This window comes from Plecotus auritus (assembly GCF_963455305.1).
Source record: "Plecotus auritus genome assembly, chromosome: 9".
NCBI classification, from domain to species: Eukaryota; Metazoa; Chordata; class Mammalia; order Chiroptera; family Vespertilionidae; genus Plecotus; species Plecotus auritus.
Genome location: NC_137783.1, coordinates 123,638,135 through 123,652,546, shown reverse-complemented (window position 1 = coordinate 123,652,546; position 14,412 = coordinate 123,638,135). Strand labels below are relative to the sequence as shown.

General features: G+C 37.0%; 1 protein-coding gene across 3 annotated transcripts in view; it reads left to right on the top strand.

Moving 5' to 3' along the window:
* PIK3C2A (phosphatidylinositol-4-phosphate 3-kinase catalytic subunit type 2 alpha) overlaps positions 1-14,412 on the top strand; it is a 108,779-nt gene extending 94,367 nt beyond the window's left edge. Inside the window, exons 24-33 of one of the 3 annotated variants that reach the window (XM_080687136.1) lie at positions 481-650; positions 1,260-1,416; positions 3,579-3,688; positions 5,616-5,823; positions 7,328-7,452; positions 8,610-8,727; positions 8,813-8,885; positions 9,227-9,336; positions 9,424-9,549; positions 11,331-14,412. In XM_080687136.1, coding sequence (XP_080543262.1) covers positions 481-650; positions 1,260-1,416; positions 3,579-3,688; positions 5,616-5,823; positions 7,328-7,452; positions 8,610-8,727; positions 8,813-8,885; positions 9,227-9,336; positions 9,424-9,549; positions 11,331-11,513 — 1,380 coding nt within the window. In that variant the 3' untranslated portion in view covers positions 11,514-14,412. Of the gene's footprint in view, positions 1-480; positions 651-1,259; positions 1,417-3,578; positions 3,689-5,615; positions 5,824-6,009; positions 6,159-7,327; positions 7,453-8,609; positions 8,728-8,812; positions 8,886-9,226; positions 9,337-9,423; positions 9,550-11,330 lie in introns of those variants that run through there. The other 2 variants (XR_013961591.1, XM_080687137.1) reach the window with 2 other exon arrangements.

Genomic DNA, 14,412 nt, shown 5'->3' with positions numbered 1-14,412 from the left:
CTATTATTGGATGTTTAAAGATATAAGCTGACTCTCTTTACACATGCCCTCCCTAGAAGCCCCTCCCCCCCCCAAAAAAAAACCAAAACAGAAAAATATTCTTTTGTTCAGATTAATCTTTGTCTCAGTGTTACCACCTGTGGTAAGCAGCAGAGCCTGTGAGGAGCAGGGTTCCACAAACACGATGCTTAAAAGATGTTCAAAGGCAGTACATATCCTACATAGGTCCTGGTGACATCTCTGCTTGTGACAGGGCAAAGCTTGAGAGAAGGGGAAATAACCACCTTTCGAAGGGTGTTTCTGTTTTTGAATTTTTAAAAAACTGGCCTTTTTTTTTTGAACCATAATTCAACTTATCGGCTGTTTAGAATGTGGATTACAACAGTGATTTCAGAGAGGAATGAATTACATCAATCTTTGTAACCTTGCCTCTTTTAAAAATAATTTTTTTCCTAAAATACTTTTATATCTTTATTATAGGCTTCTGAGAATTTTATCTATTCTTGTGCTGGATGCTGTGTAGCCACCTATGTTTTAGGCATCTGTGATCGACACAATGACAATATAATGCTTCGAAGCACAGGACACATGTTTCACATTGACTTTGGGAAGTTTTTGGGCCATGCACAGATGTTTGGTAGCTTCAAAAGGTACTAATACTGTTACTATTATTGCTGAGGAAAAGAGAGGCGCTTCCAGTTTCACAAATTAATGTCCCAAGCCTTCCCTTTTTTTTGCTATTCTTTGTCTTGTATCTCTTTTAGAGCAAAACAGGGGATGAAAAAGCCCTAGGAGATGAAACAAGAATGAGTGTGGATAACCTTTGCTGAAATGAATTAGGTCTATTTTATTTTGTCTAGCTAGTGGTACCTAATTGGAAATGTTCCCATTTGTATCACGTCAATGAGTACCAAGTTTTTCTCTCTGTATGTTTGTAACTCTAACTAAGTTTGATTTCTGAGTGTGTGGATTTATAAATATCACCTTGGGAAAGATTTCATATATAATTTCTATCTAAGTGATGAGATTAGATTATTACTTTCCTGAAAATGTGAATTTTTAAGAATTAAGGAAATTCAAAACTGTCTTATACCAAGTTTGGAAATTGCTATGGCTCTAAGGAAATTCAAAACTGTCTTATACCAAGTTTGGAAATTGCTATGGCTCAGATAGCTTAGTTCAATAACCATGTAATAGCAATAACACTATTTGACTATCTCCTGTAAATAACACTTTGTATGTACTTTCCTTTTAAATAGGGATCGGGCTCCTTTTGTGCTGACCTCTGATATGGCATATGTCATTAATGGGGGTGAAAAGCCCACCATTCGTTTCCAGTTATTTGTGGACCTCTGCTGTCAGGCCTACAATTTGATAAGAAAGCAGACAAACCTCTTTCTTAACCTCTTGTCACTGGTAATTGTTCTTTACAAGCATTTAATTACTTTTACTAGTATATTAATGCTTCTGTATTTCAGTAACTACAAAAAGGATATAGTGATTTTGGAGTAAAATTTACTATAGTCTCACATGTCGATATATTATTACCAGCATATTCAAAAATTGCTACAGTGTGAAATATGCCAGACACCATTTTTAGAAAATATTTTTTTAAAAAGTCACAGGTTACCCTGCAAGTGAGGAGTAATAGTAATGGAAAGGGATGTCGGTAGATGTATTGTGTCTTATCTGGGGGTGTTCAGATTGTGAATATTCATTAAGCTGTACATTTAAGGTTTCTATACTTTTCTGGATATACACTGAGTGGCCAGATTATTATGATCTCTGCACGCATAATAATCTGGCCACTCAGTGTATATCCTATATAATAAAAGGCTAATATGCAAATTGTTCCCTCGACCAGGAGTTCGACCAGCAGGCAGGCCGGCCAACTGTCCATGTCCCCTCCCCCTGGCCAGGCATGAATTTATGGTGCACAAAATTCGTGCACGGGGGAGTGTCCCTCAGCCCAGCCTACACCCTCTCCAATCTGAGACCCCTCGAGGGATGTCCAACTGCCCGTTTAGGCCCGATCCTGGTGGGATCGGTCCTAAATGGGCAGTCGGACACCCCTCTCACAATCCAGGACTGCTGGCTCTTAACCGCTCACCTGCCTGCCTGCCTGATTGCCCCTGCTTCTGCCTGCCAGTGTGATCAACCCCTAATCACTCCCCTGCCAGCCTGATCGACGCCTAACTGCTCCCCTGCCAGCCCAATTGCCCTAACTGCCCTCCCCTGCCGGCCTAGTCACCCCTAACTGCCCTCTCTTTCAGGCCTGGTCGCCCCCAACTGCCCTCCCCTGCTGGCCCAGTCATCCTTAACTTCCCTCCCTTGCTAGCTTGGTTGCCCCTAACTGCCCACCCCTGCTGACCTGGTCACCCCCAACAGCCCTTCCCTGCAGGCCTGGTTGCCCCTAACTGCCCTCCCCTGCAGGTCTGGTCGCCCCCAACTGTCCTCCCCTGCTGGCCCAGTCACCCCTAACTTCCCTCCCTTGCCAGCCGGGTTGCCCCTGACTGACCTCCCCTGCTGGCCCGATTGCCCCTAACTGACCCCCCCCTGCCAGCCTGGTCACCCCTAACTGCCCTCCTTGCCAGCCTAGTCGCCCCTAACTGTCCTCCACTACAGGCCTGGTTTCCCCTAACTGCCCTTCCCTGCAGGCCTTGTCCCTCCCAACTGCTCTCCCCTGCAGGCCTGGGTCCCCCCCAAACTGTCCTCCCCTGCCGGCCCAGTCATCCCTAACTGCCCTCCCCTACAGGCCTGATCGCCCCCAACTGCCCTCCCCTGCAGGCCTTGTCCCTCCCAACTGCCCTCCCCTGCTGGCCCGGTCACCCCTAACTTCCCTCGTTTGCTAGCCTGGTTGCCCCTAACTGCCCTCCCCTACTGGCCTGGTCGCTCCCAACAGCCCTCCCCTGCAGGCCTGGTTGCCCCTAACTGCCCTCCCCTGCAGGTCTGGTCATCCCCAACTGTCCTACCCTGCTGGCCCAGTCACCCCTAACTTCCCTCCATGCCAGCCTGGTCGCCCCTAACTATCCTCCCCTGCTGGCCCGGTCACTCCTAACTGCCCTCCCCTGCAGGCCTGATTGCCCCCAACTGCCCTCCCCTGCTGGCCATCTTGTGTCCCATGGGGGTGGCCATCTTGTGTGTTGGAGTGACGGTCAATTTGCATATTGCTCTTTTATTAGATAGGATATATATATATATATATACACTGAGTGGCCAGATTATTATGCGTTCAGAGATCATAATAATCTGGCCACTCAGTGTAAAGTAAAAACAAACCAAAAACACCACTATGATTATTGTGACTGAAATTAATATAAAAAGAGTACTACACAAAATTGTCTGGATTTTACAGTTTATATTCCATAAACTAACTTTGTGAATTCCAACAATTAACTTCATTTCCTCAATTATTTTCATTAATAAGAGACTCACTTAAGTTTTAAAACATAAACTCCCCAAAACTGTGATCGTTTTTGTTCACTTTAGTTCTGATTACCTGGATAGCTTTTAGGGAAGAATGGGGAACAGACTTTTAAAAAAATTAACTCACAGACTTTTTTTTTCCCTTCCTGTAGATGATTCCCTCAGGGTTACCAGAACTTACAAGTATTCAAGATTTGAAATATGTTAGAGATGCACTTCAGCCCCAAACTACAGATGCAGAAGCGACAATTTTCTTTACTAGGTAATTCATGCTTAAGTATATTAGAGAAGGCACACAGTTTAGCTTTGATTTGTTTTCCTTAGTATAAACAAATGCTATACATCAAAATTCTGATTTACAGGAGAAAAATTGATTCATAGTATTAGCAAATAGTAGGTTGTCAAGTTTATTTACTGAATAAGTATAAAGGATTTGCAAGATTAAAAATAAACTTATTTCTCTCAAGGCATGATCTCAAGTTTTATTTAGTATATGATTTCAATTATAAAAATCCTATTTATGAACTATTTCTGTGAAGCATTTTTTCTACAATGCCAAATACAAGGTGTTCTTTTCTAATCTATTTTTGAGGATTCTGCCATAACAATTTTTATGGATATCATAAGTGCTTAAAACAGCATCCTCTGCAACACTGCTGTAGTAAATTGTTTGATTGCATTTGGACTTGTCATTATTGCTATAAAGACAAATATGTTCTAAATGTCTGGTGACCAGGTTGGTCAGTTCTCTTGCCTTCTTCCTCTCATTGGAGAAGAGATAGAAAACACTGTCTAGACTTCCTTAGTCTCAAGAATCTGGGCTGAATTGAATTGAAGGAAGCTGACTTTTGTATAGCTTTCCAAACTAATCCTGATAATTTAGGTATTGATGAGTTTTGTTTAGTTTCGTAGGCTCCTCTGGGTAAGGCTATAAAGCAGGTATATATTAGTCTGCTTGATCTGCTATGGCAAAATACCATAGGTGAGATAGCTTAAACAACAGAAATTTATTTTCTCATAGTTCTGGAGGCTGGGAAGTCTAAGATCCAGGTGTCAGCCGATTTGCTTCATGGTGAGGGCTCTAGCTTGCAGACTATTATCTCATCACTGTTTTCTCATGAAAGAGGGAGATAGAGCAAGATAAGAAAGCCTGTGCTTCCTTTTTTTTTTTAAATATATTTTATTGATTTTTTTACAGAGAGGAAGGGAGAGGGATAGAGAGTTGGAAACATCCGATGAGAGAGAAACATCGATCAGCTGCCTCCTGCACACCTCCTACTGGGGATGTGCCCGCAACCAAGGTACATGCCCTTGACCGGAATCGAACCTGCGACCTTTCAGTCCACAGGCCGAGGCTCTATCCACTGAGCCAAACCGGCCAGGGCAAGCCTGTGCTTTCTTATCACTTATGAAAAGAATAATCCTATTAGTTCAAGGCTCTACCTTTAACCTTAATTTCTAACTCCATAAAGGCCATACCCATTGGGGCTTGAACACATGAATTTTGGGAGACACAATGTTTAGTCCATAGCAAGGCAAACATAAAGATGTGTGAGATTTTCTCACTTCCCTATTGAATCCTTTTTCTCTTTCTGGATTCCTTTATCCTGGTCTGAAACTTCTTTTTCCTTTGCTTGCCTACAGTGTTTTATCCAGGTCTGCCTTCCTAATTGATTCTCACCAAACTCCCCATCCTGTTGAAACTTCTTTTCCCACCCAATTGAGGGAAGTCGTGATTATTTGAAGGACTCGAATAGTAGATTCTACTATTTGATAAAAGAGATTTGTTTTTTTAATTTGAATTACTCGGGATTCTTCCTCCTATACCTGTTTAGCTTTCACTGTCCCGATTTATTACAAGGGAGTAAAATAATAAGACCGTCTTTTGGCATAGTCATCTTCTATCACTAAAAGCTTGAACCCCAGAGGGTTCAAGAAATAAAAGCATCATTTCTTGGAGACAATGGGATTGAATGGAATAGAGACTCTTCTGCTAACATTTTTGTTGGGGTGAGTTGTATTTTAATGGGTTTTTGGCTTATAGAACAAAGGGGATCTTTGACAGAGTGAGAGTCTGCTTAATATTTTAAAAGGAATGAAAATATTTTTCATCTTTTATTATGTTAAAAGAATTGAGCATGTGTTCTCATGAACATTTACTATTAACACATTTTCTGTTTATTTTGTAGGCTGATTGAATCCAGCTTGGGAAGCATTGCCACAAAGTTTAACTTCTTCATCCACAACCTTGCTCAGCTGCGTTTTTCTGGTCTTCCTTCCAATGATGAACCCATCCTTTCATTTTCACCCAAAACATACTCCTTTAGACAAGATGGCCGAATCAAGGAAGTCTCTGTTTTCACTTATCATAAGAAATACAACCCAGATAAACATTACGTAAGTTTGGTTTGATTTGTAGAGACTGGTGCCTGCATTATTGTTGTCCTTTTCTACTTTTCATTGACTCTCCTGAAGTTTCAAGCATTTGTTCTTTTCATACTTCTTTCTTCCACGGATGGTCCAAAAATAAATAAATGTACTTGGGGCTTCCCTAATTGTTTTTTGGTATTTATTTCTTGGTAGATTTGCTCCAAAACCATGAGGGACAAATGATATTCTTCTTTTCAGAGACAAGACTAAAAGGGTAGTGCTTTTTCTCCTTCCTTATCTTCAATTCGTTCTTAATTTCAAAGGTAAAGCTTGCTCATTGTAACAAATTCAACCAATATAGAAGCATGTAAAGTTAAAATCATTTCTAAGTTCTTATCCTACTCTTCAGGAATGATGAAATGTTACCACACACACACACACAGTGTTTTTTAAAGACAGGATCGTTAGTGTGCTTCCTCCCTAATAGTATAGCATTATCATTTTTGCTGTTTTATTCACCCTTGTGCTAATATTTTTGTTGGATAAAACTTTGTGGCACTGTTGGTCTTTAAATTTTTGACAGATTGATAAATTTTAGAAAGCAACTTTACTATTATTTAAATTTTCACCTATTTTATTAATAAATTTTTGTATGCTTACTAGTCATTTTACCCTAACACCATTTATTAAGCAGTCCTCCCCCCACCCCCAATGACTTATTATGCCACCTTTAAATACACTAAGTTTATACATATTTCTGAATTTCTTCTGTAGTTGTAGCTGGCTCTGCACCAGTATTTTGTTCTCTAAAGTACTCTGATATTATAATAGTTTAAATATCCAGTAAGATAAGTTTTCCCTCGTACCCCAGCTGTCATAAATTTTGCTTTTTTTTTTCTTATTTACTCTCTTAAATGAACTTATTAATATTTTCATTGAAAATGTACTATATTTATAAATTTGGGAAATAAATTTATTTTATTTAATCCTGGAAATAAAATGACTTCACTTTCCAGTTCATGTTTCTGTAAGATCACTCAGAATGTTGTTAGATGTGCTATGAATGAGTTTTATATTTGCTGTTTTCTATTGGGGACATATATATTAACAAGCTAAAAGCACTTGGATTATATTGGATTATACACTGAGTGGCCAGATTATTATTATCTCTGAACGCATAATAATCTGCGTTCAGAGACTTTATATATATATATATATATATATATATATATATATATATATACACACACACATATATTAGAGGCCCGGTGCATGAATTCAGCCTGGCCAGGGGGAGGGGACATGGGCGGTTGACCAGCCTGCCTGCTGGTCGAACTCCTGGTTGAGGGGACAATTTGCATATTAGCCTTTAATTTATATAGGATATATACACTGAGTGGCCAGATTATTATGTGTTCAGAGATCATAATAATCTGGCCACTCAGTGTATATAATGATCAAACTCTATATTTCCTTTCTGTCAGAAAAGGTTTTATTATGAATCTAATGTGTTTTGGTGTGATTTCTTCAGATTTATGTAGTCCGAATTTTGAGGGAAGGACAGCTTGAGCCATCATTTGTGTTCCGGACATTTGATGAATTTCAGGAACTGCACAACAAGCTCAGTATTATTTTTCCACTTTGGAAGTTACCAGGGTATGTTCCCATTCATGTACATTAATCCTTTTTTTATAGGAAATAACTTATTTATTATTAAGTGTAGGTCAAAAGTTTTGTGTTAATATTTAGTAAGATACTATGAACCATATGTGACTTATTTTCCTTTATATCACAAGGGCCTAATACAGTACTAGATTCAAACAAGGAACTGTAAGTTTTGGATTAATGAGTTAATAAATGATCAAAATCTGAAATTGCCCTGGCCAGTGTGGCTCAATTAGTTGGGCGTTGTCCTGTGCACCAAAAGGTTGCCAGTTTGATTTCTGGTCAGGGCACATGCTTAGGTTGTGGGATCTCCTGCAGGAGGCAGCCAATTGATGTTTCTCTCTCTCCCTCTTCCTCTTCCTTCCTCTCTAAAAAAAATCAAAAACATATTTCTTAAAAATAAATCTTAAACTTAAATTTTGGGATTTTCCAGCTTTCTAATTATAGTGGAAGCTTTAAATTTGCTGTCTCTACCATAGTAAGCAAAACAAGATAATAAAATTTGGAATCTTGGTGTTAAAAAAAAAACAGATTTTAAATAACTGCAGAAATAATCTATTATGATCATACTGAGCTCATCTGGATAAAAAAGAGCTGAGGCATTGAGATTGTTAGTCAGAATCTTAGTGTTTAGTTTTGTATCTGATACCTTTTAGAGACCCTCAGTTTTAATTTAGCTGAGTTTATTTCCATGTGCAATACTAGATTCAGACATTTTTCCACTGCCACCAAAATAAGCACAGTTAAGATTATCTTGATTTGGGGCCTTTGTCATTTGTGAATTTTACTGGTCTCTACAATAGCTATGGCTGGTTAATGATTATTTTGGAGGTTAAGATCTGCATAAAATATCTGTGAATGATTAATCATGGGAAGAAATAAGTAGAAAATAAGTTTAAAATACAGCAAATTAGAAAAACAACACCCTTTTGTGCCAGGGTTCATAAAAGGATAATGGATACTTGAACTATTTCATCTCCAGTACTTTGAAGAGAAATCGCAAAATTTACTTTATAGCGGATTAAGAATCCAGTTTGTATTTAAGTATATAAAAAAAGTGTATTTCTAAGTAAATATTGAACTTGATTCTATAAATACTTCCAGATGAAATAATTTAAATCCCACTTGTTACTGTTTTTCTTTTGTAGCTTTCCTAATAGAATGGTTCTAGGAAGAACGCACATTAAAGATGTAGCAGCCAAAAGAAAAATTGAGTTAAACAGTTATTTACAGAGTTTGATGAATGCTTCAACGGATGTAGCAGAGGTGATTGTCCTAATTGAAAAATAGCATACTATTTTTGTGCTACATAATACTTAAACTAATGGATCTTTTTCCTCTTCTTTCTTAGTGTGATCTTGTTTGTACGTTTTTTCACCCTCTACTTCGTGATGAGAAAGCTGAAGGAATAGCTAGGTCTGCAGGTGAGAATATTTTTTTCTCTTTATTGATAGATCACGGCTTCCTTATGGCTCTCAAGTCTGTAACTAATCCGTGGATGTGGTGGAATCATGGTGGGGTTGCAAGCTGTGGTCCAGTGTGATGAGAGGAGGTATTCTTTCTAAGTTAGTCTATTTCTAGATAGACATAATTTTCCTAATAGAGTGTGATTACTAAAGAAATATATATCCTGTGGCCTACCAGGTTCTTTGCCCTTTGGTACTGCACATTCACATGGTCCTGGAGTTAAAGCAAAAATTTTTTTGTTGTGGCTTGAACCACTGCAAGTAAGATAAAAATAAGATTAACATATTTATATTTTCAGATGCGGGACCCTTCAGTCCTACTCCAGGCCAAATAGGAGGATCAGTGAAATTATCTGTCTCTTACCGAAATAGTACTCTTTTCATCATGGTGATGCACATCAAAGATCTTGTGAGTGATTACAAATACTGGTGGTTGTAGAAGAAACCCATTCCTTGGTAGGAAGCATTACTGTTAAAGGAATGCTCTTCTTTGTAGGTTACTGAAGATGGGGCTGACCCAAATCCATATGTCAAAACATACCTACTTCCAGATCCCCACAAAACATCTAAACGCAAAACCAAAATTTCACGAAAAACTAGGAACCCGACATTCAATGAAATGGTAAGTTAAAATAATTTCTAAAAATTTCCTTGATTTGTTGTTTTGAGATTTTTAGGTATTGGTGGTTGTTCTAGTAAAGTAAATCAGTAGCAGTCCAGTGGTATTTAACAAAGTGATGCAGCCCTAGCGGTTTGGCTCAGTGGATAGAGCGTCGGCTGCGGACTGAAGGGCCCCTGTTTCGATTCCGGTCAAGGGCACATGCCTGAGTTGCAACTCGATCCCCAGTAGGAGGTGTGCAGGAGGCAGCCAGTGATTCTCTCTCATCATTGATGTTTCTATCTCTCCCTCCCTCTTCCTCTCTGAAATCAATAAAAATATATTTTTTAAAAACATACAGAAAAAACACACAAAGTGATGGAGAATTGAACCCTCAATCATAGACCTTAGGTTTTAAGAAGATCTTAGGGGCCATTATTCAACTACCCTCCCAGCTTGAACCCCTTCTACATTTTCAAAAAAGGGGGGCTGTTCAATCTGTGCTGAAGTACTTCTAGGCCATCCAGTTTGTTTCGGGCAGCTCCAACTCTCAGATTATTTTTTATACTGAGCTGAAATCTTCCCTCCCTAGAGTTTGCACCTGTGGGTTTCACCTCTTGGAACCACACAGAACTATTCTTTTCCTCCTACATGGCAGTCCTTCATATAATTGAAGTTTAGATGTCCTTTCTGTTTATTCTTTTAAAATATCTTCAGTACCTTTACCTTTGCTTGATAGGATGTAGTTTCAAAATCATCTTCCTTCTAACTAGTTTCAGCAACCCTCTTGAAAGAGTGCTTCAAACTGTAGCAGGCATCAGCTAAACAGTATGGAGCAGAACTGTGACTGCTCGGCTACTCATGGTCAACTTGTAAAATTCCCCATCTGTTAAAACCCACTAACTCTTAGTTAACTGCTTCTTTAGAATAAACACTACTTTATTTGTGCACATTAACATTATATCCACACAAATGTCTATATAGAGATTTGAAAGCAAATAGTTCTGAATTTTCATCAAGTTTATGAATTTATTAAAACCTTAGAATATCCTTTCAGCCCATTAAAAGCATATAAAATGTTTGGTGAAGACCAATGCATATCATTCTCAAAAGGCAGTATTGGCTTTTTTTTCTAGTTAGTGTTGTGTTTTAAAGAAAATGAAATGTGGTCCGTTTTTTAGTTCTTACAGTCAGTGAGAACTAGACTAGGGAAATGTTTCTCAGAAGTTATGGTAAGGCTTTCTTGGAAAAAAAAAATTCTAAGTGTTAAATGTAGTATTTGAAAGAGAGGAGCTTTTCAACATGCCAGATTTTCTGTGAATTACATTTGTAGTTGATGAGTTTGCATGAATTATGGATAATTAGAAATTATCATTTCGTGGTATATAAAATCCAACAGAAAAAAGACAACAAAAGAAAATTTTAATCCCTCGTTTTTTTGTAAAATACTTATCATTATGCTGTCTCAACTTGCTTCCTTCTATTCTCATTAGATCATCTTAGTGCATGCTGCCTTTCCCCATACTCCATCTCAGAAAGACCATGTTTTTAGTTTTAAGCCATAATAACTTTCTACTTTGTGCATTTCTATGTCAGACTCTCAGAGGACTGATAATACAATTCAGGACTCCTGAAATATAAAATGTGTATCTAAAGCGTGTGACAAATTCCACCAGATGTATCATAATCAATGTCATTAATTATAGTCACTTTGACTAATGACCTCACTTGTTTTTACTTAAAATAATCTAAGAATTCAAAGAAATAATGTGTAACTTTCTGTTTTCTTTTTGCCTTTGCTGTAGCTTGTGTACAGTGGATTTAGCAAAGAAACCCTAAGACAGAGAGAACTTCAACTAAGTGTACTCAGTGCAGAATCTCTGCGGGAGAATTTTTTCTTGGGTGGAATAACCCTGCCTTTGAAAGATTTCAACTTGAGCAAAGAGACGGTTAAGTGGTATCAGCTGACTGCAGCAACCTATTTCTAAGCTAGTGAATTTCTGAGTTTTGGAAGTAGAATAGTTATAAACACACACACACTTGAGAACTTTGTATAGTATTTTTATACTTGGATAGAAATTATAAAGCAAATGTACTTGCTGCATTTCAACACACGTGTTGGACCAACAGTCACATAACTAACTTCTATGAGTTTGTTGAAGCCATTGCCGTTTTAAAGTCATTATGTAGAATGCTGTAAACCCTAAACTTAATATATAATAAGTCTGCAAAAGACTTGAACAATTTAATCCTCTCTTAAGTAATTCAGAGTAATAGCTTTAGTTTGGTCTTTTTTTTCATTGTTTCTTACATAGACACAGCATGTTTGTTTTCCTGTTTTGCACCTTCTGTAGCCTTTACCACTGTGCATGTTTGCAAACACCAAAGGGAAGAAAAGGTGCAGATGTTACAGTCAAATGCAGCTGCTATTCACAGGGCCGAAAAGCAAAGCACAAATTATAGATAGTTATGTTAAGAACTACTAAGTAGTTTATAAACATAGGGGGAAATAACATTGCTTTCTATTTTTCATGTCTTTAAAGCCTTTTTCAGAATGAAGTGAAGTTACTGAAGTTGTAAATAATGGTGCCTTAACTTCATGTTTGCCTGACACTTCATTCTGATTTTTTCTGACTTGATAAGTAGTAAGTAATTTTCACTCACTTTCAGCTTACTCAAGACAAGAAATTATTTACACTTACTAGTGTTTTTCCCACAGAAAGACCATTTTCTCTACTTCTGATATGTGACTTAGTTGAAGTCAGCCATTTAATTTATGTTTGTGTTATCCGGTAATTGAATGAGATTCATCAATGTAGCTGTACACTAAATTCCATCATTCCATTATAGTAGTAGTCCTACATTTATTCCCAGGAGTGTGAGTTTGGTAGTTTCACTTCCATGTATATACTCCACTCCTTCATTAAACAAATGAAAATTGTTTACCCATGTACCCATTCCTGTTTGGTAGAAGAACTCCAATAAGTAGGGCAGACTCTTCACAGTGGGCCCAGGACAAGAATTCTAGGGCCCATACTGAATTAAAATGTAGACTTTTATGGCAGAGTTGATTTTGTAAGTGTCTTACTTACATTTGTAAACATTGTACATTAAAAAATTATTTTCCTTAATATAATGTGACTTAGAATCATAAGGGACATGATAGAAATCATTTACAGTAACCATTAAGAATAAGATTCATTTTTATTAGTTATTCAACTTCACAAGCAGTTTTGTGTTTAGTTTGGGTAAATATGTATATATAATATTGTCATGGCTAAAATAGAAAGTCATTTTTTAAATGATAATAGATTGTAACAATCTGGGTGCTGTGAGATAACTGACAAAATATGCAATGTAGAATACCAACACAGAAAGGACAGTCTGCAAGTTAGTTGTCCATAACAGAATTTTTATGAACTGTGCAAATATTTAATGTACATGGTGATACCTGCAGAACAGAAATAGATGAGTCGAGGATGCATCAGTGGGACAGGCTAAAAAAAAAAAGAGAAAAACTTGAAATTTTTGGTGCCTAACACTAATGGTCCATTTGTAGGAAACCCCATGAGTATGGTATATGAATGTCTTTTTTTAAATGTTAAATGTGTCGTCTATTTAATACAATAATTAAATGCACATCAAAGCACCACTGTTTATTTTCTTTTTCCAGATAGCATGTGTAAGTAGCTTTTTAAATGTAAAGAAGTAGTAGATATTTTCACTTAAGTTTTTGATACCTAATTCCATTCCACAAGCTGTCACTTAGCCACTGTAAAAGTACTGTTTTGGTAAAAGGTCATTGTTAATTGGACTCAATGTATACTGCCTATTTGCAGTCTGTTACTGCAGTGCCTCTTAGCACAAATAATAGAGCTAGAAAATGTGGTCACTTTTCAATTACAAGAAATCTGGATTCTTATCTAAAAGTGTATATTATGATTAATATTGTACAGTTAACCAGAGTTCAGAACAAGTGGTGATGTTTTCTCTTAATTTAACTCATTCTGTGCCTTCTTTGTTCATTAAAACACCACACTACATACTTTACATATATTCTAATATAAGTTATTTCTTTGTGAAATGCTCATCTTCAGGCCTTACCAAAAAAGGGACTGGGGCACCTCTTTGCACTGCTACTATCAATAGATTTTTAAATCAGTTGTTTTTTAATCATTTTTTAAAGCTTACATTAAAGTAAATCAAACAAAAGTTTAAACAAGCTAGCCAAGACACTAATTTGTATGTATAATCACGTTTTATATCTATCTTTATTGAGTAAAAATAATTACACTATATGTAAGTCCTGCACCGGAAGAATTCTTTCCTCTTGGAGTGTTTTGGGATTTGAAAATAATGGTTTACTCCCAGAACCTATTGTTTTCTCTACTGAGGAACCCAATGTAGAACTTGCACTGATATTTTTATCACTGCCTTTAAAAGAATCAATAGGTATCTAAATGTTAAGGCATGTACAGTCTTTGATAAAATATTTTATCTTTTCAAATTAATGTTGAACAAAAGTTTCAATATCTTGCCTTAAATTGGTTAATGGGTCTTTTCTAGGACTCCAGTACTGTGGCATATAAAAAAGAAAACATTCAATTTTGATACTTAGATTGCAGATCAAAAAGGATTGAAGCCACACGACTATAATTTACAGATTAACTTACATGCTGTTTGACTAGCAGTGCAAATATGAATGAATATGGCAGTTAGTCTGATCTATAAGAACCAAATACTTTTAATTATGTTAAGGTAGTGAATAAAGATGTATAATTTTTTTATTAATACCTTGAATATATTCAGTGGATTGGAAGTGACTTCATAACTGTACTATAATTTTATTAAACTATTTCTGGAATAAAGGAACTCTGCTATCAATTC